Source organism: Melospiza georgiana, chromosome 1 (genome assembly GCF_028018845.1).
Source record: "Melospiza georgiana isolate bMelGeo1 chromosome 1, bMelGeo1.pri, whole genome shotgun sequence".
Taxonomy (NCBI): domain Eukaryota; kingdom Metazoa; phylum Chordata; class Aves; order Passeriformes; family Passerellidae; genus Melospiza; species Melospiza georgiana.
In genome coordinates, this window is record NC_080430.1 from 116,065,031 (window position 1) to 116,088,440 (window position 23,410).

General features: G+C 38.8%; 1 protein-coding gene across 1 annotated transcript; it reads right to left on the minus strand.

Moving 5' to 3' along the window:
* Nucleotides 1–3,121: 3,121 nt before the first annotated feature.
* On the minus strand, nucleotides 3,122–20,981 carry LOC131089752 (transmembrane protein 68-like). The gene is made up of 7 exons (XM_058034699.1): nucleotides 20,928–20,981; nucleotides 15,401–15,731; nucleotides 14,271–14,435; nucleotides 11,568–11,761; nucleotides 5,609–5,669; nucleotides 5,064–5,203; nucleotides 3,122–3,226 (listed from the first exon to the last, which is right to left on the minus strand). The coding sequence occupies exons 2-7, from the start codon at nucleotides 15,726–15,728 to the stop codon at nucleotides 3,122–3,124; spliced, it is 993 nt and encodes a 330-aa protein (XP_057890682.1). The 5' UTR covers nucleotides 15,729–15,731; nucleotides 20,928–20,981.
* Between the last annotated feature and the right edge of the window lie 2,429 nt (nucleotides 20,982–23,410).

Below are 23,410 nucleotides of genomic sequence, written 5' to 3' on the forward strand. Positions count from 1 at the left end.
TGTCCTATGCAGGGCCAGGAGCTAGAGCTCAAGACTCCTTCTGGCTCCCTTCCAATTCCAGGTATTCTATGATTTTATTATTTTACTCTGTTTTCAATATCATATTCATCCCCAATGCAAAATCTTATACATAAAAAACTACAAAACCAGAATTTCTCTGCATTATTTACTGTGCAAACTATACCTAATAAAAGTCATAAATGCTGTTTTCATTTTGAGGCAGCACAGGTCATTTTCTGGTTTTCATTTCTTTTTTTGTTGTATGATGGAGAGGCTAAAAAATAAGTGTACCAAGGGAGTGATTTGATCTGCAAGTACATTTCTATTTGTATGACAAGAACTCTAATTTCTATAACACCAGTTTTCAGTTCTAGTTTCTATAATACTGCTCTAAAAAGAGTAAAAATTTAGAGTGAGCCACTAAAATAATATAACTGCTTATTATTAGAGCAGTACTACATGGTTTCTGGAAAAATTGCTTACAATTTTTTATTAGAAAAATATATAATTCAAAATCCTTCCTGTTTCTCAGTAATAATTTTGCCTATCATCATCTTGAGACCCCAGAAAATACTCTTAGACGACTATGACAGAAGACAACAAATAAAAATTATTTTTTACACAGAGAAGCTGCAAATAACACAGTGGTGCTGCTAAAAGATGTAATAGCCTGGGATAAACTTAAACCTTGTTAGAAGATATTAACAGCTGCTGAAATAGAGGAGATAGAGACAGAAATATCTGCTTTTGAAAATAATCAGCACTCTGATTACATATCTCCTACCCAAGGTTAGTGCTCCATTGTGAGTTGGAGCACAGCTCCTAGTATCACGTATCAGAGAGCATGGCATTTGAAAGGCTGTGCAAATTCTGATTACTGAAGTGGTTAATTGGTCACAGAATCAGGATTGTTAAGTTGGAAAGGAAGTTTAAGACCATTGAGTCCAATCAATAACCTAACTCTGCCAAGCCCGCCATTAAACCATATCCACAAATGCCACATCTACACGTTTTCTAAATACCTCCTGGGATGTTGACTTCACCACTGCCCTGGGCAGCCTGTTGCAATGCTTGACAACCCTCTCAGTGAAAACTTTTTACTGATATCCAATCTAAACCTCTCCCAGCACAACTCCCTTTTCCTCTAGTTCTGTCCCTTATTCCCTGGGATTAGAGACTGACTCCCACCTGGCCACAACCATGCTTTCAGGTAGTTGTAAGTGTTGGTCCCCACACAGGCTCCTTTTCTCCACACTAAACAACCCCACCTCCTTCAGATTTTCCTCATAAGACTTGTGCTCCAGAGCCTTTCCTAGCTTCATTGCCCTTCTTTGGACACATTCCATGATGGTATTAATGTACTTGAAAAACAGGATAGTCAGACAATGATTCTGTCTAGTCCTTCTACAGTTTCTGCAATACAAAGAAAGCCTTTAGATTCTGGTTGCTCATAATTCCTCTTGCTTCTTCATCTGTATCCATTTTAGTATTGTACAACCTTTTCCTTTAGTTCCTTTTCTCCCTTGAAAGCTCAGGCTTTGAATTTTAGCTTGTACAGCGGCAGTGCAGCATGTAAGACTTCATGGTCTGAATTCCTGCTTATGTCCAGGCATATCAGTCTGCATCTTGATCTGCTTTAGTTCATCATCTCCCATGCATGCTGAGTCTCTGCTAAGAGAAAAATCTTTCTGCCTGTACACAGCAGTTACAGTTAAGGTGTTCAAGTAAAGACTCCTTTGTCTTAAGAAAGATTTGAGGGTTGACAGGATTTGACAGGATTCCTGTCTTTTTGGTCCAGGGAAATAACTCACCTGTCCATCCTTCTCCCTTCACCAGATGTGCAAGAAATACTTGTGAAGAGGCAGGGTCAGGGAAGAATTTATTTTAATCCAAAGAGCAGATTTCATTTTCTACTGAAAAATGGGCAAACATTACATATATTTCCTTAGATGCTATGTAACCTTTTAGTATGTTGAGAGGAAAGATTATTTACATATTAAAAGTACATGAAGGAAAATGAGGCACAAAAATTACCTATCTTGGTCTTTGAAGTTGAGTTGGTTGCATTTAGAGGCATATTGGATAGATTACACAAAGTTGTCCCACTACCACCAGTAACAACATCCCACAGCCTGTAAAAACACATTCTGCTTTGCACCAACTCTCAGTTTTCCACAAGTTGCATTAGGAAGACAAGACTGCCTTTCCAAACAGGCATTTTGGTTCAATGTGTACCAGCAGTGTTGCACTACTGCATTATCAGGCAAACCACCAGTGTCGATCAGCCTCAAAGATGCACTGCCAGAGAAAGCTCCCCCTGAGCCTGGTCACTGGGAGATTTGAGTAAATACAGCACAACCATACTGCACACACCATCCAGGGGTTTTCAGGCTGGGGCAGCCTCATCCACTAGGCAACTATTGCGTGGTGCAATAGAACATGCACGAACCAGCTCAGACTTGAAACTACCTTCTACGTGTATTTGCAATATTTGCTACGCTGAACTAAAGCTTTTTTTCCCTCTCTTTAAAAAGCCTTTTTCTGTGGGGAAGAAGTCTTGGATGCACACAGTCCTGCTTTCCACGCTACTAAGATGATGTGTTTGAAGGAGTCTAACATCTGTTTTAATGGGATTGTCTCTTTTTGTAGTCTCTAGGAGGAAGGTGTAAGCAGTAGCTGATTATCTAAAGCAAGACAGTCTGTTCTGACATCAGGGAAGGTGCTCCCTGTTGTCTGGTGGGACAACACCAGCCCTGAGACTCTGCTCTGAGACCAGACTGTGCTCAAAACTCAAACACACAAGATCTAGACAACACCACTAAAGCCCTCAGATGTAAGTACAAACTTGTTTTAGGAACCAGGGAAACCTTGGCTGCATGATTTCCTTTGGGGGAATTTAGCTGCTGCATTGCTATAATACATAAGTCATCTTCATCAGTCTTTCTTAGTTCAGGGAATTCTCAAAGACATGGGGGAACTTCCTAAAGGTTAATTGTTGTCTTCCACCAAATCTGTAGAAATTTGTAATTTAAACTGGTTAACACCAACTATTAGTTACCAGTGCTGTAGGACATGGTTTTTTACTGTAGGCTGTAAAACCAATGCAATGAACATGAGCATTCTAATCACTTTTACGACGTTTATCAAATCTCTCCAGTAAAGCCTTCCATATGCTGCCTGGGATTGTTTGGTGCTTGCTTATGAGAGCCTGGACAGCAGCCTTGGTCTGAAAAGAGAAGAGAAATTTGCCTTTAAAGACCTATTTTATACACGGGAGAAAAGTATAATCACTAAGTTCTCAGAGGTTCAAGAGGGAAAATTCACACATAGCTCTACTGTAAGAAGGAAGATAATTGTGTTTTATATTAACTAGCTGTCCTAATGACACATTTCTTGGAAAAGAAAGGAACAAAAACAATGACTGCATTTTGGTAGGCTGAAATTATTGAGATTCATCAAATGTGCTCATTACTTAGTCGAAGTAGCTTTTAACATATTCAAACATTAAGTTTCTGCAACCTACCACCCCTGAAAATTTTCATCAAAAAAGTGATGGATAAAGCCTGGCTCACCTCATCTGATCTTATAGCTGACCTATCTTGGACAAGGAATTTGGAGTAGGAATCTGTCTGTCCTTCCCAACATGAATGCTCCCAAAATTTTATCATATACAGCATGCACATAATAAGAAAAGTCATAATACTCTTTACATGAGATTCAAATGAAAGTTTAGGAAGACAATGAATACAATATTCTGTGTCTCTAAAAGAAATAAGAAATTATCTTCTTTTGTTTTCCCTCGTGTGTTTAAACTTGAAATAAGGGTAGTAGAATATCACAGCGAATATAAAAAAGGAGTAGCAAAACCTTTCCTGACAGATTCATGTCCTAACTCCTTTGCAGGGCAGGATCAGAGAGAGGTAAGCCAGGCCACTGCTCACGTCAAGCCTCATTTAAATTACCTTTTTTTATAAGTAATATCAGCCACAGAAGACCTAACTGTACTCCCACCAGTAGGTGGTGGTCAAAGGGGGCAGCCAAATGTTTGCCTTAGTAAGGCAAATCAATATAATGGGAAATTTCAATTTCACTTTTGCAGGTACACAAAATACTGTTCCCCTAAAATACAAGAATATCAACCACCATAAGGGCAGTCATATTGCTTCCAGCCTCCTAAAGGTGCTAAGAGCAAACTCTACAGCTTGCTGGGCCTGTTCCCTTCTGACAGACCAAACCTGTCTTTCTGGTTTCACTTTTGTGAAGCTCAGCACAACCTACAGTAGACCCTTAAAAAGGAAAAAAGAAAACAAAAGAAGAAAAACTAGATTTGTTGCATCTTTTTGGGCGCAGAAAGGTGTTTTTTAATAAGTGATTTCTGATAGCTGATTTTTTTGTGTGTATTTCTAGGTTGTAGCAGATTTTTTTTCTCATAAAATCCTCTTTTTACCTTCGATGAAAAATTTTAAAGCCGCATTTTCAGTTTAGCTTTATATTTTGAAAAATGCTTAAACTCTAGATCTATAAACACTTTTATGCTCTAATCACTAGGCATCACTAATTTCACCAAACTATGGGTACTCAACATATTTTTATATTTTGGATGCAACTCTTTAACATTTTCATTTTGACAATGAGACTGAAGCTCTTGAAGAACTTTGCTTCTAGACCCCAATGCTATTTGGTGAAGATTCTCAAAGTTATTGGTTATTTATTAAATTTATTTTCATAGTTACTGAAAACTGCACTTAAAACACAATTTACGTCATTTCAGTTATCATAATTATCAAAGTTATCAAAGGCATGGGAAGAACAAAGTTGACATAACTAGAAGACAGAGCTCATACATTTGGAAAGGATGAGGGCATCCCAATCAACTGTTACTATGTCAATATTTATTGGTAGATATTTGTAGATTAAATGATCCCAAACTTCAGCTGCCCATAGGTGAACAAACTAATAAAAGTGTATTGGTCTTTATTCAAGCATGCAAAAAACTGGTTTCAAGTGCACCTATAGTAGAGGGCAAAGTATGTAGTTCAATATTGCAAGGAGAGAGAACTTACCTTTTCAACTAATTCCTCTGCAGTTATATTTGGGTCGTAAGGGATTGGCTGCCCAATGTATGTACGAAATTTAACTGGAAGTCCTCCGTATGGAGGAGTAAAAGGCAATCGTGTGCTCTCATATAACTGTCTAAAAAATCCTGAAATGGTTTATGGGAGGAAAAAGTGAGATTATAATCACAGTAAACACAATTCAAACATGAAATCTGATTAATGTAGAATACTTCTACTGCTTTATTTGATAGTCAGGAAGTTGTTACAGGTTGAAGCAAGTTGAAGCAATTGTCCACCAAAACAAAGCTTGATAGACTTAATAGACCAGAGAAATAAGTCAAATAGACCGGAGAAATAAGACAAATCACACACACAAACCAGTTATTCACAAGCTATTTCCAAATTTGAGCTACCTCTGACCCACAGCAAGTGTTAAAGAATCCAAAGTAAGCAAAAGTCTGAAAAGCAAAATCTAAGATAATAGCAAGAAAAATCTGAGAGAAAAAAGATAAAACATTCAAAATACATAAAATATATTTTTAAGTTCTTACTTCTTTCTTTAAACATCCTATAGCCTTCACGGACATTTTGAGTATACATTGGAATGATGGGCTAAGGAAGTAGAAAAAAAATTTAAAAGGTTGAAATTTTATACCAGGTTTGAATTTCTGCTTTAGTGCTTGCTAATGCAGCTAAGAAACTCACTCAAATACAGAGGGTAATTACCAGTTAGTTAAATAGTAAACAAGGAATCTTGATTTTAAAAACACCAGAATAGAAATAAAATGCTATTTTTCAGCTGCCATAAACATCTGTTTTAAAGTCACTATCTGTAAATAAAATTACTGACACTGTACTAGGTCTTGTATAACTTCTTTATTATGTATTTACTGCAATATCACTGACTGGAACATAAAACCAATTTCCATGGTTTCTTTGTCTAAAGCTTTCATTGTGAGTGGTGAATAGGAAAGTATTCAGTTTGTGAAGTCTTGCAGAAAGCAAGCAGACATTCACGGCTGGCTCGTCTCATCTGCTTCTCAAATAGGGTCTAACTGAAGCAGTAATGTTTGTACAAAACTTCACTGGAAATGACTTCTGCAGATCCCTTAGACAAAAAAAGCAATTGTGTGTCCTCACTGACCTGGACTACACACCTTCTGAGGATTACAGAACCAGGTCACTTCATCTTTGTGACTGAAAAGAGAAATGCTTGAGATACCTGCACTTGAAACAGTCACGCCTTACAGCCTGAGGTAAGATTTCCTAGTTTGTAGACAGACTGACAGTAGTTGTATCCATGTATGCAAAGATTTTTTTCTCCTCTGTTGTCCCTTTTCCTTCTCCTGAAACTCTAATTTGAACAGGTTGTAGGAACAACTTGTCCAGAAGGTAATGAAAGAAGACTTTCCTACTGTTAAGAATCACTACTACAGAACAGAAGCTGCAGGATGAGAAAAAAAACAAACAAGAAAAATACCTAACTAGAGCCTACCAAATAACTCATAGTGATAGAAAGCATTAAAAGGAAAAAATACCCGAGGGAGAACAAAAGTATTAAACATGCATAAAGCTGTAATAGTAAACCTTTCAGAATGCAAAATTAAGGGAAACTGCTAGAAATAAACCCTTAAAAAGTAATCAGTAATGCCGTTTAAAAATATATAAGTACTGGACTCTAAAAATACTTAACTTTGTTTCAGCTATTAATTGAATACTGTACAGCTAAGATGTAAAATGTTTGAAACCTATCTGTCACACAAACAAAACACTTTAAATTTTAGGAATAGTACAAGAGAAACATATGGTAGGCTGTAAAGAAATCTGGTAACTACAGAAGTTACTCTCATATAATGATCAGCAAGTGAGGTGCAGGGTAGGCAGCAACATTCAGTCCCTAATCTGGAAAACACAGGTATGCACATAAAATCTTACATTTCTAAAGCAGCACAACCAGATCTGCAGTAACCAACACATTTGTACTTGCTGTGCTGGAACTGCGCTGGGTCACTCCCAGCCAGCTTGAAAATCACAGAATTACAGGATAGTTGAGGTTGGAAGAGACCTCTGGATATCAGGTAGTCCAAACCCGTTGCCCATACAAGAGAATTTTATAAATCATAGCTCCTGTTTATTTTTCACCTAACTCAGCTTAAAGGAATTTTTTGGCACAGGTAAAATTCAGGGATCTTCAGAAATGATAATCCCTCCCCATAGCCTGCAAAAACCAAGCCATAGACTGAGAGTATTTATGAAAATCATGGATGAATTTGCCTGGGACAAATATAGGTCCTAGGGGTACATTGAGTCATAACACTAAATTGTAACACTCTGACTCCTGTTAAGCAGAGTAGTTACACAAAATGAAGTGGAAACCAAATGCAGAAACTTTGCAGGTAAGGACTGAGGCTGAAACTACCTTCCTTGTTTGCTTTTCTTCAACTTTTTCAGTGGAAGAACTATTGAACTTCTGTAATATTGTATGATGGATGGGAATGTCTATTCATATATAAAGTTGCTTTTGTCTTGAATTCTCCATTCAAGTAATCTGTGACAGGTTATTAACCACAATGTAGTCATTTTGATAAAGTGTGTGTAGTTCTTTGGTTGAGGGCTACACTGTATGTAGAGAAACTTTTAAAATACCCTTATAATTCTATCTTGCTTTTATTCATGATATCTGAATAATTATTAGCAAACTTATATTCATTGCTACATATAGAACAAGGTCTGATATCTGGATGAGTCTATCCCTGGTGTATTTGTTTTTTGTGGCCAGATTTTGGTAGAGGAGGAGCTACAGGGGTGGCTTCTATAAGAAGATGCCAGAAGCTTTCCCTGTGTCTGGCAGAGCCAATGCCAGCTGGCTCCAGGATGGATGAGCTGCATGCCAAGGCCAAGCCCATCAGGAATGATCAAAACACCTCTGTGATAACATATTTAAGAAGGAAAAATATTATTGTGCATACGTAATTGCGGACAGAGAAGAACAAAGTGAGAAAATGTGAGAGAAGTGACCCTGCAGGCACCAAGGTCAGTGTGGAAGGAGAGGAAGGAGATGCTCCAGAGCAGAGATTCCCCTGCAGCCCAGGGTGAGGCAGCTGTGCTCCTGCAGCCCACAGAAGACCCCAGCAATGCAGAGATCCACCCATGGAGGAGGCCCACACCAGAGCATGGATGCCTCAAAGAGGGTTGTGTAGCTGCAGGAAAGCAGTGCAGGAGCACAGGCAGGGGTCTGCAGACCCACAGAGAGAGAAGCCCATGCTGGAGCAGGTTTCCTGGAAGGACTTGTGACCTTAGGGGGGGCCCTCGCTGGAGCAGGTTGTGCCTGAAGGACTGCACCCTGTGGAACAGTGACTCACATATTCATGGAGAGCCTGTTGCCCAGGGGATGGTCTCAATTTGTGGTATGGACCCCATTCTAGAACAGGAGAAGAACTCCTCTCTCTGAGCAGTGGCAGAAACAACAAACTGGCCATGATCCCCATTCCCCATCTGCCTGTGCTACTGCAGGGAAGCAGGTAGAGCCAAGGGAGAAGGGAGAGGTGGGGAAGAGGTGTTTTTAAGAATTTTACTTTACTTCTCATTGTCTTGATCTGATTTTGTTGCTAATAAATGCAACTAATATCCCTAAGTTGAGTCTGGTTTGCTCATAATGGTATTCAGTGAGTGATTTCTCCCAGTCTTTATCTCAGCCCTTTGCTTTATTTTTTCTCTCTCTGTTCACTTGTGGAGGTCAGTGATAGAGAGGCTTTGATGAGTGCCTGGCATCCACTACACCCCAGTCTTTGGTCAAGCAGGAAGACTAGTCTAGCCAGTATTCAAAAGGGTGCAGCAAGAACAAATAATCAAATTTGAAATGTGTCAAAAGATGGGATCCAGTGACTACTGTGGACCTAACTTTATATAAGAAATTATATATCAGGTTAATATTGCCCCCTCTCCTGTTAAATGCACAGCAGTTCCCTTTTTTTTTTTTTTTTTTTTTAGTGTTTAGTTATCTAAGGTTTGTCTGATTGCAGATTTCCAGATAAATACCAATGATGCCCAAAGTTCAGTGAAGCTTGCAAGCTAATTACAGCAATGTCCATCATGCAGGGATCTAATCAGACTTCCTGATCATAAAATCCCACAAAACTGAATGAGGGTAATAAAAAGAGATATAAGAACTTCCAGCACTGTAAAGGTAAGTCCAGGATAGTAGCTATGAAAGGATAATATACTCTCTCTGCCCTCCTGGTAACAGTCCTGCATCGTGCCTGTTTTACCAAACATTATGCAAAGGACCACAGACTCTTTCACACTGCAAGAATCTTACCCTCAAAGAATACCCAATTCAATAAATAAAATTTTTAAAACCTCCATCAAGAACCAAACCCAAAATCGGTCAAGAAAAGGAGGTAACAATTTTATGTACTACTATTCAGTTATTTCCACGTGCTTCTATATTATGGAAAATTAGTAGAATTAGGAGAATTACTGGCAAGGATTCTTGTGTTGTCTTTTGATGAGGGTGGCAATCTATGTAAGGGCACTCAGAGTTTTTAATTCAATTTCTATTTAAAAATCCAAAACCTTTTACATTGCCTTACTGTAAGGTTCCATGTGAAAGGAGAACATCTGGCAAAAATTTTTCCAGATGTTTGAAGTAGCTTGAAAAACAGAGATGAAAGCAAAATCAATAGAAATATCTCAAGTTTTGAAAGTGACAACTCTTTCTAACTGTTTCAGCATGTAATTCATTTAATACATAGGAAGACTGTTAGGCAACTCAAGACGCCCATGTGAAACCCATGACTGAGTTTATCCCATTCACATTCTGATACTTTCCCAGTAGTGGTGGTGTGCAGGCCCACAGAGCATATGAAGTATTATGACTAACATTTACTCTTTTGAGAAAAAGGACAGGAAACAAAACAGAAGCACCTAAAACCTGACTTTTTAAAAGCCACATTAGACAAGATATGGAAACAGGATTCCAGGCCTAAAATTATTTTATCCATTGGTTAAATGTCCCTAATTTTATTCTAGTGTTTAATTATCTCCCCACAATAATTTAGAGTTACAAAGAAATATTTGCCTGAAGCATACATTTTGCACCTTCAGAGCCTTTGTACTAGGAGCCATAGCACAAGAGACCAAAACAAATTTTGAGAAGCAGCAAATCAGATGAGGTGCAAAAGCGATATAACTGCATAAAAAGGGATGTTAAGAAATTAAAGTTTCATGGGAAGAACTCAACTCCCTGTACAGCTTCTCCTATATAGACAGAAAACTTTATGTGGAAGATCAAAGAGCACTGCAAATGATGAGATATTCATAAGAATGTGAGGAAAAAGTGATGGTTGTGCAGTTCATGAGAAAGCAGCAGAAAGTGCATGGCAGAACAGATAAAGTCTGGATTTGCACCAGTATTGTCAGACACAAAAATCACTAGGTATGCTAAGTCAAAATTAAGGCAGAAAACTTGTGTCTCAAAGTGGTGATGATGAGGAGTGGCAGTTAGGAAAAATACAGAGTTGCTGCTCTTTCAGCGGCATGCCATCCCAAATACAATAATTTTCCAGAGACTGTATCAGAAAAACAGTCTGCCACATAGACTTAGATACAAGAAGTCAGAGATAGTGGTAGAAGGTTGTATTTGCAGATCATCGTCCGTATGGAAACTAACTGAAACCTTGGCCATGAGTACATTGGTGGAGTGCAAATCAAGAGAAGAACATATCTATAGGATGCTGAGAATCTGACACCCACACTGAACACATTTCAGTGCTCTGTTTTTATCTAGAACTAATTCTTGTTTGGCACCATTGACTGAAGACCAATGGAGAGTATTAGGTTCCAATTTTGGTTTCATTTCAGCCAGAAGGAATGCAGCTCCAGTATTCTAACATGTTCTTTGATGTGAATGAAGGCATGGTGAGGGAATGCACAAACTGCTTCAAAAGTGCGCATGATTCAAACTCAGACACTGATGTAGACACACCTTGAGTTAGTTGATGCAATCTTTCACAAACATGATGAAAAGTAAAGGAAAGGACAAAATCCTAGACCCTCAGAGAATAAATGAAAAGAAAGATAAAATAATACATTAAAGAACCATAAGGAAATGACTGGATATGTTGAAGTAAGATAAAGATGTAAGTCTATTAGGATAAGAAAAAAAGAATGAAACCTTAGGGCAGAATGGAGAAGGACCATAGTGCAGATTCTTGAAATACAATCAAGATGAAACACTGGATGCCTGCATGATGGAACTGCAGACATGGAACCACAGATTTGGATGCTTTGAAACAAACAGTCAGGGAAAAGTTTGACAGTTCCACAAAACTCTTGCTCCTTGTGAATGAATATGCTTGAGGAAAGCAATGGGAAAAGGAAATGAAATCTCTATTTCCCAACCATTTTTCCTGGAAGATTTTCCAACAAATGCTCCTAAGCTGCATTTTATAATGAAGCAGATATGCACGCAGAAAGCATAAACTGGGGTTGGTAATGTATGGCACTCACCACTTTTGCTTCTAGAGCCACCTGAGCAAAGCCTTTTCGATTTCCCCACATCAGCTGATAACTTTCATCACTGAACAGCGCCTCTCGAACTCCACCCGGTGAGATGGACACCAAGTATCCTTTCTTCAGGGCAACAAGACACTCCTCCCTCGTACCTGGCATGACACCTGTCACAGCCAACAGTAACCTAAGTCCTGAAATAAATACGGAGCAAATGTACATTTAATATAATAATATATACCCCAAATACTGTTTGCATGGAGGAGCCAGATTACCACTAAATTAATATCTAGTAGCTATATATTTATATTTATATATTTAGGCTAAGACAAATTTTTATGAAGGAAGTAAGACACCTACAGAATAAATGCTGGCAAAATGACAAATACCTGACAATATTTTTGCCCAAATATTATGAAGATGAACCATATTGTCAGAAATGCTTCAATTAAAAAATGCTTCCACATGCTATATTTCACAATTATCAAACAAATTATGTAAACAAAACTTGTGGGTCATAGCTAGAAATCAGAAAATAAGCATCTATTCCTCTCTCCTTCTTTTTACATATTTTAATACAGAAAAAAGAATCAGTACAATAAAGATTGGTACAAAAATAAATACTTGACAAGCAGCTATTTTTGGTCTTCTTTTAAAATGTGATATTTAACATTTTAAACATTGAGGTTTTGAGCTGTTTAATTGAGTATTTTGTGGTTAAATTGCAAACTATGTGGATCAAATTCATGCATCTCAAGATGCATGAATGACAGAAACTAGCAGGGCAATTTCAGCACCACATGAATGAATCATGAATGAATTCACCACAGTAAATCTCCTTCTTCTGTTTCCATAAATGGGATTTCTCTAAAGGACAGATTGAGAACCATAGAAGTACTCTATGATTTCTAATATTATCTTCATATTTAAAATATATCCGTTTGGAACTCTGATAGAAAGCAAACAAGCATTTCCGCAAACTTCAAATTCCCTGTTCAAAAAGCAGAGTTTGAAAATAATTTTTTTATATTAATAAGTGGAAGCAACAGCTCTGATGGAACTGGACTGACAGAAGTCTGCAACAAAAACTTTGGAAGGCAATAGATAACACAGTGCTGAATCCTGTAATTTAACTGTATTTAATCTTATTCAAGGTATCATGCTTAATAGATCTTTCTGTCAAAGACAGATGTTGACTTTGTTTAATCCTTTTTTGAACTCATATGTTTCATCCTAAAGTCAGGAAGATCATATTGTTATTAAGCAAAGAGGTTCTTCATTTTCTTGGCTTTAAAACTTATGAGAATTATAATGTATCATATGAAAATATTATCACTTCTTATTCCCCTTTTCTAGGTCTCACAGAATTTTTTATCCCTCAGCCATGCAAGGCTTCTGTCTGATGTCCTAGCTCTTCAAAGGAAGCCATACCACACCTCTGAATCATCTTTGACCTTTTTTTTTGTTACTTTATTATTTAACAGCTATTCTGATATGGAGAGACTTATTAATTCACAAGAAGAAATCTCCTGTTAGTGTAATTAATCCTGTAAATAAACTGAACTGAGGTCTAGCATATGCTCATGAGAAATCTTTAAAGAACTCATCTGTGAAGTGTAACATTTCTTCACAAAAAGTAAGCAGAGTAGAGCAAAAGAAGGTTAGGGAGGAATTTTACTTTTAGCCACATCTTCTGCTAATGCAGTGGGGAGGTCTAACTTCAATTATTTGTAGTCTTTCTTACCAGATGTCTTTTTATAGCCTTTTTGAAGGCTGACACAGCATTTGCCACCTTTTGTTGCTCTAGCATAATGAAATCAATATGTTATGTACACACCAGTAGTCGAGGAACTGCCCAGCTGAGAGTGTTGCTCAGTCGTAACAAATGTGTATTTTATATTTGTAATAAAAATATGTGCTAGGGACACTTCAATTTGAACAGTACCCTCTTATTTATTTCTTAAAAAAAGAAGTCTCCCTTGCAAGGTTTTGCTAAACTTTCTCCTTTTTTGAGGGTACTCTTAAAAGCCAATCAATCATCTTTTGATGACTTCTTACTTCCAATGTGCTCAGTACAACACAGTATTTACTAAATAGGACTTAAGAAAATTATTATAATCTTCTCAAGTCCTACTTAAGAAAGGACACTTTCTAGGAGTGCCTGAATATGGTTTTGGCATCAAATTTACTTGAGTTTATAATACTTGTTTTCAGGAAAACTCTGTTTTCCCAAGAGTGTCCTTCTAAATAGCTTCCTCTATTCTCTATTTTAAAACAGCTTTCAATATTAGTGGCATAAAGGTGCCTTAAAATAATTCCCCTGCTATTCCTTCTGGACACTCTTTTTTAAGCCTTGTCTTTCTAAAATTGAATTATTTTTCCTTCTCTGTGTCTTCTCCTGACCAGTCAGCACTAAGTCAATAGTAGAGTCCTATCCAGCACTTTCTACTGAGGGATGACATTTAATCCCAAAAGGATTATAATCTCTATTTGCTTGCTTTGGAGGGTTTACCAATGCTTACTGAAAAGACAGGATAATGCTACTCTGTTTGTCCTATTACATTTACCAACTTTTAGTTTAAGAATCTAAAAGCATTCTTTTAGTTTAAAAGCTCTCTTTCAAATATAGTAAATGTAAAGTTCACCAAAACTAGGACAGGTTTTGAATCTAAGAAGCTTAAATACAAGAGAACAGGTTCCTACCTGGTAAACGAAACACAAAATGATCAGCTACTGACAGGCAAAGTCTTTTCTTCCACAGAAACAGCCTAGACAAAAAGTAAAGGTAGTCTATAGGAATAGCTCCATGGTAATAGACAAGAATTCCTGGTCCTTCTGGGAGGTTTTTCACACCATGAAGCTCATAACCTGTTTGGGATGGAAAGCAGTACACTGACAATGATATCTGTAAATCATCTGGCAGTTTTCAGAAAACTTTTTACTTTGTTAAGTGACCTTCAGAGACTTGTGAAAGCCTCTGTAGTAGCTTTCAAAATAATTAAATTCTGGATGGATCTTTTGGTCAATAGCACAAAGAAAGTCCCTCAGACACCACAGCATACCACTAGACTGATTTGTTGGTCAATTTAATCATGAGATCAGACTTGAACCTGACATTTTTCCCAGTGAGGGAACTAAAGTAATTATTTCCTATTAGGAGCTTTTTGTAAATAGTACAATAATAAAAATAAAAAAATTTAGTAACTAGCGTGAAAATGTTTCAATTTCAGAAATAGTGGCTGACAATCTGCATACTTTCATGAAATCTGGAAGTATGAATCTCCATCCTGTGTCAATGAGAATGAAGAGTTTGGTATTTTCCATAATTAAGTTTTTCTCTTTTAGAGAAAGTGAGATGTTTAAATTGAAACCATTCTCTTTAAGAATCCCAAAGAGAGGTTCTCTCCACAGGAGTTAAATATATTCACTTCACAGTGGGAGGGAATTTCCTCACAGACATGAACTTCTATGAATCCTTATCATGACTCTTCCAACATTTGGTTTAGGTTTCAGGTGGAGCCAGACTAAAAGGGTAATGTATACAAAGGCTTGGGAAAGACACAGCTTTTGCCAACTAAGAGCTCTGTTCCACCTTGTCTGCCTTCATTTCCATCCCTGCTACATCTCTTGCCATGAGCCATTTGGATGGAATTGGAGCAGGCAGTATCCAGGAGCATGTGGAGAAAGTTTTATACTGCAGGCTGTTCAAAGAAGCCATATAAAGTATAATAAATGTGACTTATTTGCATCCATATGGAAGAAAAAAATTAAAACTTCTGTGTATTTACCACTTATTGTAATTCAATACTTCAAACAAGTCCTGTTGTACTTACCATGCCATATTCTTGCATATAAATCCCAAAAGCCTGCTATAGTTTTTCTTACACCATTCCAAACATCACTCAAGGGATCTGCTTTTAACTCATTGTTCCTCTGATATATTAAAAGCAAAATATTAGTAAGGTAAATGAAAAAGACAATTGTTAAAGGGACTATAAAAAACACTAATATTGCACTAATTGTCAGTGAGGCAATGATCAGATGAAAAATGTATTTCTTCAGGAGCTCCACAATAGTCCATTCTTCCAATGCATAGAAAAGGCAGCTGAGGCTGGTCATTGGTAACTGTCCTGAAGCACAGGATTCTTTTCTACCTAGCATGTCCTGCATGGAGAAGAAAAAAAACAAAACAAAACAAAAAAAAATGTAGTTTCTCAGTTTGGGAAAAAAGGTTTCTGTAAATACACCTGATCCTTATTTGGCACAACCCAGGTTCAAACATTTTGTGTCTCTCTGTCATGCTAGGATAGCTGCTGGCTAAGAGATTGTCCATGTATTTATGGAATAGGCGCTGAAACAAGAAGGACCGGAGTTCAACAAAGCCTCAGGATCCCTGCAACATGGCTGATCAGATAATTTCTCTCAAAAGAGAGTAAGTGAATAGTAATTTTAGCAGGGGAGTGAGCAGCTGAAGGGACAGCAGCAAAACCAAGGCAGTCATGGCTTCTTCACAAGGCCTGGAAGTATCTGGGACAACGCTTGGTACTGCTGTTAACCCTGGGACAAGCAGCTTCTCACCCCTTATCCATACAACACCTTTCTTCCAGCCCTAGCCAAGGCCAGGCCATGGTATGTTTTCCACATGCAACTCCCTAGTTAGTCCATTCCTGCAGCTGACCCTGCCTGTGTGGCAGCAGGTAGTGGTTACACTGGAATGTGAGAGCACTCCAGCATCACTGGCTGCTTTAAAGAGCCTTGAGCATTAGCCAGAGATTTAAACATTGCAATCCAGCTCAATAATCCATAACTGAATACAGATTTTCCTCGCCTCAATCAAGTTGCTGCTTGTTTAACGCGTGGATTTTTCTGCCCCACCACCAGAACAAGTTCCTACAAGAAACAAATCATAAGTGCCAAAGTCAGTGCCAGGATCAGAAAATACAGCAAGCTCAGACTTCTCTGATTTTACATCTCCACAGCAAAAAGGAAGCAGGCACTGTGTTAAAAGATGCTCAATGTGGTAAAAAACAAATGAAATCAGTATGACAAAAAGTAACAAGAATTAATAAAGAATTGTTTATATCCTGATGACTGGTACCTCACTAAGATATAGGAAGATCTGGATATTTTCACTGAAAAGAGATTTTATCAATAACATAAAAGAAAAAAAGGAATAGTTTGCATGATTCAGATATTTAAATATTTGTTTAGACTGTGTTTAAGAAGGATAAAACTGATGGTGTGGTGCTACTCTATAGTAAGTTATTGTTTATAAAGTTCTGATAAGAGCAAGGACTACAAATCCTCAATGTGTGCCAAGCTCTGTGCTGACAGAGCCCAGGAAAAGGCCATGTTAAGGGGGCTTGCCTCAGGTTACTGAATCAGAAATACTGAGCAGTACTGGGAATAATTTGTTCAGCCTGCAACATGGGGTGAAGGAAGTGAGTGGATTTTGTACTTTTGTTGGGGGGTCAGATCTGGAACACAGACTACTACAGCCAGCAGCAAAAGTGTCTTAAAATCACAGATAAAATGTTTATATCCATATCAAGGACATCAATAATAACCTCTGTATGATAGAGGGATTAATTTAGATATACAGATCACTGATGAACAAGAGATTGTATAATCTATCAACAAGATTTAAGATGATTCCAAAGCCCCCAAGCATGAGTAACTAATTGCAGACTCAACAGCCAGATAAACTTCTGACAAGATAACTGAGAAGCTGGTAACTGGTGCCACTCATTCTAATTTTGTGGGAAACAGACCTTGTAAACAAATTCACTTCCATTCTTTGAAGAAATTAGAGGTTTAATAGCTTGTACAGGTTTCACGCTTATATCATTTTAACAGGAGCTTCTTAAAGAGTCACTTTAAGCCGCACATGAGCTGCTACTTGAAAGTCATCCTTCCACCAGTGATTCACTCTCTGTTCTTATCCCCAGCCTGATCTCCCTCAGGATCTCCTGGCTCCCTGCTAGAGATTCCAGTGAAAATGCTGGCACAATCAAAATCACTCTTGGGAACAGCCCAAACTTAGGTTGGTATACAGGTATTATGCATGTATATTACCAATGCCACTTGACATTTTTATTAAAAAATAAATCTCTTTGAAATTGAGCATATATGCAATGAATGATGTCATCAACTAGCACGACAATAATGTATCCATCAGTAGTGGAATCTCTACCAAATAAGAACTGAATCTATGTGCTACATTATTCAGCATTTTCAGAATTTTCTTCTAATATTAATAGGATGTTTACATTGATCAGTTTTAGCAGTGTAACATTCCACTGATTCCTCTTCCTCCAACTCAATTTTTATGTAGCAGAAAATTACTTACTGGCTGGAAAACCACAACCCTTAACTTTGTTAGCTCACAGATTACAATATAAATGAACATCTTACTAATTTTTGATTTTAAGTTCAATATAGACACTAGAAAAATGCTTTAGAAAGAAAGTAAAATGCACTGATGTGCAAAATTATATTTTTTAAAAACCTACAAAACAGATTTAACAGTACAAGTTTGACCAAAGAGATCTGAAAGTAGTTGTGTAGATACAGAGTTCACCTTCTGCCAATTAGCTGGATGGGTGGGATGCAAGCTAATTCAACATCATTCCAGCTGAATCCAAGGGTAGAAAAAGAATAAATGATTGACTGATTGAGGAACAACTAGAAGCAGCATGGCTTCTTCTGGAAATTGGGTACTCAACAGTGGTTCAGTTACTGCTCTCACAGTTCAATTGCAGACTACCTCAAATATTTAATAAGAAAAGAATGAATTCTAATCACTGAAACCTGGACCCTGATATTTGGACTATATGATGCAAGTCCAACGTGGCAAATGCATCCCTCTGCTGTCAGTATATCACAGGGCTACAACAGGACAGGACTTCTATTTTCCCATGTTCCACTGGCAATGTCTCACCAGTTCCCTGCTGAAACCCCAAATACAATTTTGAAGCATTCTTTCCACCAAACACCATATATGAAATTATTACAACTGTATGAGTGCCTATTGCAAGCCTGTTACTAACAATCTCCTCGATTATGCACTAGGAGACAATGCAGGAGTGCTACCACAAAGTAAACACATTTACTTATAATGGCTTTGGTTTGCTCCAAATGTCAAATCTAAGGGAGAAATTTCTCTTCTGCTTTTATCAAACCTGAGCCAGGAGCAGCTCCAACATACTTCAATACTGAATATCCTCTAAAAGGTTAACAAGTGGGCATAGTGTCATATTGTTTAGCAAAAAAGCCCAAACAAACACTTTTGAAATTGTCTACATTTTTCTTATCTTATCTAGTGATGGGCTTGAAGCTACTGTTCTGAGTGATTTCATTGTTCTTATAGAGAACAACATATGTGTTGACATGCGAGGTATTTGTTTGGGCTCCACCTCTAAAGCATATCGAATTCCAGAGTAATCACTGTATCTACAGTGTAAAATTACAGGTGATGTCAGAGAAAGACAGAACTACTCTCTCCCTACTTAGAGAGGAGCTCCCATTTCAACAAAAGTCTCCTGTAATACAAGTTGTTCAGATCCTAAGGTCTTGCTTATCATATGCTGATAAGGATAATCTTACCAACACTATAATCCCAGGAAGAACAAAGGTGTCACAAGAGACTTACTACGTTAAAATTAAAACCTTGTAGCTGGCTTTCAGTCATGACTGAAGAGTCATAATCTTGGTCCTGCTGCTTGCTAGTTTGCTCTTGGCAATAAGTTTAGCAGAGCATAGTGAGAAGATGCTTTACACAGAAGCAAGTGTAAGTGTAAGGTAACTGCAGACTCTTGGAGAGAGAATTTTTTTAACGCTTTCTTGTGTCAGGCTCCTACTCTGTGCTCAAGCTCAATTGTTCTGTTTCATAAGGGGAGTCATCCAACAGCTACAATTCTGCCTCTTGCTTTTCAATGTAAATGAAATCCCAGTTTTATATTTCCTGGATGTTTTGTGGTAGTTCCATGGAAAATAACTCTCTTCCTGGTCTCACCCTGCCACCACCCACTTTATTTTTCTCCATAAATCCACCCATCTTGTACCCTTCTGTGTTTGTAGAACTTCCCCCACCTTCAGCACATCCATCCCAAAAGTGAACAGTCTATCCCCTCCAGACAGAAACTATTGGCCATTACAGTGCTCAGTCCCCCAGGTTTTTGCAGCCATTCTACCTTTTCCACACACTGAGGATATTAAGCCCAGAACACTGTTTCTCATTTACAGCCTCAGCAAACATGAATAACTGAATTCCCACTTGGCTTTGATTGAGCATGTGGATATTAGGCACTACCCCTGGCTGACCATCTTTGCTCAGCTTGATTGCCAGAAACATGGCAGGTAAGAGCTAGAAGAATAATAAAATTATAGAAGGGTTTGGGTTGGAAAGGACCTTAAAGAGCATCTGGTTCCAACCCCCCCCATGCCATGGGCAGTGATATCTTCTACCAGCCCAGGTTGCTCAAAGCCCAATCCAACCTGTCCTTCAACACAGCCAATGATGGGGCATCCACAACTGCTCTAAGCAACCTGGTCCAGGGTCTCATCACTCTTATAATAGATTTCTTACTGATATTTAATCTAAACTGCCCTCTTTCAGTTTAATGCCATTTCCCTCTTGTCCTGCTGGTTATATGCCTATATAAAAAGTCCCTTTCCCTCCCTCTTGTAGGTCCTTTTCACACACTAAAAAGATGAAATGAGATCTCCCTGAGGCTTTTTCTTCATCAGGATGAACAATCCCAATTCTCACAGCCTGTCTTCGCAAGAGACTGCTCTGATCATCTTTCTGATCCTTCCCCGTACCTGTTCCAACAGGCCCATGTCTGTACTATGCTGAGAACCCCGGAGCTGGATCAGCACTCCAGGTGATGGCTCACGCCTGGAGCAGAGCAGAGGGGCAGGATCAGCTCCCTCACCCTGCTGTGCACGGCTTGGGATCCAGCCCGGGACGTGGCTGGCTTTCCCGACCTGTGAGCACACACGGTCGGGCGCATGAAGAGGGTGTACAAGGAGCAGCATCTGCGTTCAGATCTGGTACTTGTCCCGCTCAGGCACCAGTAAAACACCGCAAGTGTCCAACACCTACACTTGTCCCCTTTCTTCACCTGGAAGTGTCATTGAACATTTCCAAACACCAACACCGCGAAGACTCGAGGGTTTCCTCAATGGCTGGCATTAAGGGCCCCTAAGAGCAGCAGATCGCTGCTGAAGCCCAGGAGTGCTGGACCGCGGCTGGACCTCCCCCCGCCGCCCTCCGTCCCATCCCATCCCATCCCGTGCCGTGCCGAGCCGTGCCGAGCCGAGCCGAGCCGAGCCGAGCCGAGCCCCCGCCCCGCTCACCTGCCCGCGGCGGCGGCGCCGTCCCGAGCGGCGGAGCAGCCCCGTCCCGGGATAAGCGCGCCGCCGCCCCCGCGGCCGGGACCAGGAGGCGGAGCCGCGCCGGGCACACACGGCAGCCTCCGCGCCCAGGCATTCTCCGTGGAATTCTTCACCGATAAAAAAAATCCCGCGACGGGCGTCGGGAGTCCCGCCTGGGATGGAGGAGCCGCTTCCCATCGCAGGGGAGTGCGGGACGCGCAGAGCCCTCTGCGCCCTTCCCTGCTTGGAAGATACAGGGCTCCCTAGGACGTGCCTCCAGACAATTCGTGTCCCATTGATCAAGGAAACTTTCCGGCAGTGACATTGACTGCTACGTTGAGAAAATGCACTGGTTTTGCAAAGGAAATAACCTCTTTAAAAAGGTTAAGAGACTTGGGTGCCACACAGACTTGGGCTATAATTAAAGCAGAACACAGACAGAACATGCTAATAAGGCTGAATTCAGCAGAAGAAACCTGAAATGTAATAAATGCCCTTATGTTGTACAGTCGTTCACCCTCTTCCTTATATCATGGAGGTCTTAGGCTGATACAACCCATAGGTATCAGCTTTGAAGTTCAGGAAATGGTTAATCCAACCTGTTTAAGGCAAGTGATTGAGTTTCATTGATTTGATTTGATGCAGAACAAGGAGTTGGCTCCCATGAAGTAAAATGCATGACTGCAGTACATTGCTTCCCACACACGTACAGTGCTGTAGCTGCGGGCCAGGGGAAGGGGACACAAAGCTGCAAAAAAAGCATCCACCATTGATGCTTTTTTGTTGGCTTCTGGCTTTTATGGCACAAGACAGATTTGTTCAGTAACAGGTTTTCTTGTGAGGGAATAAAAAACTTGATATTCCTTACCTAGCATGAAGCAGCAAATCATTGGAAAAGTGGTTTTGCTGGTAGAGACTGAAAGAATGCAGATAGAAGGTATACTTGAGAGGTAAAAGTACATTCAGATGACCAGTGCAGAGAGAAAAAAATGTTGTACATAATACTTACTGGGCAATGCCAAATGTAGCTGAAATTATTTTGCTTTGTTCGCATGTGTTTTGTTTCCTTTGTGTTTGCATGATGGTGTAGACCCAAAGAGTCTGGATGGAAATGCAAGAACTAAAACCATTATTCAGGAACAGAACTAGAATGAAACCGCAACATGATAATATGGATATGGAAAAATACATTGGAATAAAAAGTACTGAACAGTATTGTGTGAAGAAAAAGAAATAATTGTATTGCTATCTTTGCTTTTCCTTCTCTTTTTTTTTTTTTTTTTTCTTGAGAGTCATCTCAATGAAAAAGTGGTATGAGGCTTTTTCAGAGTATTTTTAGGAATCTGATATGGGCTTCTATCAGCAGATTTGCATATGAAGGGAGATTTCTAATGATAGCCAAAACTACTCTGAGGAATCCATGTCATTACATGAAATCAAAATTTAAGTATTTGGATCTCAGGGAGTGGGAAAATATAATAAAGAGATGTAAAATCAGCCTGGAATTTTTTGGTGAAATAATGGTCAAAAATTTTAGAAAGTTTCCAAAAATCCTACAGATACCTAGTGTACAATGTGTATTATCATGACTTTAAAGATTCTACAAGAAATGGAGCAAAAGGAGCTGACTGGTACAATAAACTGTGCCATGTGAATCAGATGCATACGTTAAACTTCAGCTAAAAATAAAAGTAGCAACCAAAGTGAGATAAATAAAAAAAATTAATAGAGCTGAAAAAGTACTCTGCTCTAATTTTGAATTAAGGTAATGAGATGGAAAATTGGCAGATTGATCATAAAGATGAAGGAGGAGAAGTAATGAAACGGGAATGAAAAATCAACATTCAGACATGGTAAGAATAGAACCAGTTCATTTTCTCAATCTATGCAAGAACAGTGTCCATCAGATTTAATTCCAGGCCCAGTAGTGAGGAGTTTCTAGTAGCTTTGTGGAGTTTAGAATACCATGTGACCAAGAATACCATATTGATCACTTATATTTGAGAAATTAGGAATAATTAGGAGTCTCCTGTATTCTGCACTACCCACTGTGTTCCAGACCAAAAAGTGTTAAGAAAATAGGAGCTCAAGATGTGGAGAAATGGTAAACTCATTTCCTTTTCTAATTGTTAATGTTGCCAGGCAGTCCTGCCAATGGCATGAAGTTATGGGAAGAGTAAATATAACCTTAGGGCTCATCTTACAACGTTCCGGGTAGGATTACTGAAGTGTTACAGCTAACATTGAAGACATGGCTGAAATCTCTGAAATATTTTATATAATTCTATTTCCTCCATTCTATTTCCTCCACAGGTCAATTTAGATTGAAACAAGGACAAAAAATGGTCCAAAGAATGAGGCAGATGCATGTGGCTTTTTTAACCTACCAAAATGAAATTTGAAATGAGATATGGCTTTTGCTGTTAAATAATTTTGGGAGTAAGAAGGTAAAAAATTAACCGAGT

What these genes read in the sequence shown, in the direction of transcription:
- LOC131089752 (XM_058034699.1), bottom strand. Translation starts at nt 15,728, where the DNA reads ATGCTAGGTAGAAAAGAATCCTGTGCTTCAGGACAGTTACCAATGACC. An exon ending in ATATGCAAGAATATGGCATG is followed by an intron (nt 14,436 to 15,400) that starts GTAAGTACAACA and finishes CATCCCAAACAG; the next exon opens with GTTATGAGCTTCATGGTGTG. An exon ending in CAGAGGAATTAGTTGAAAAG is followed by an intron (nt 3,227 to 5,063) that starts GTAAGTTCTCTC and finishes TTCTCTTTTCAG; the next exon opens with ACCAAGGCTGCTGTCCAGGC.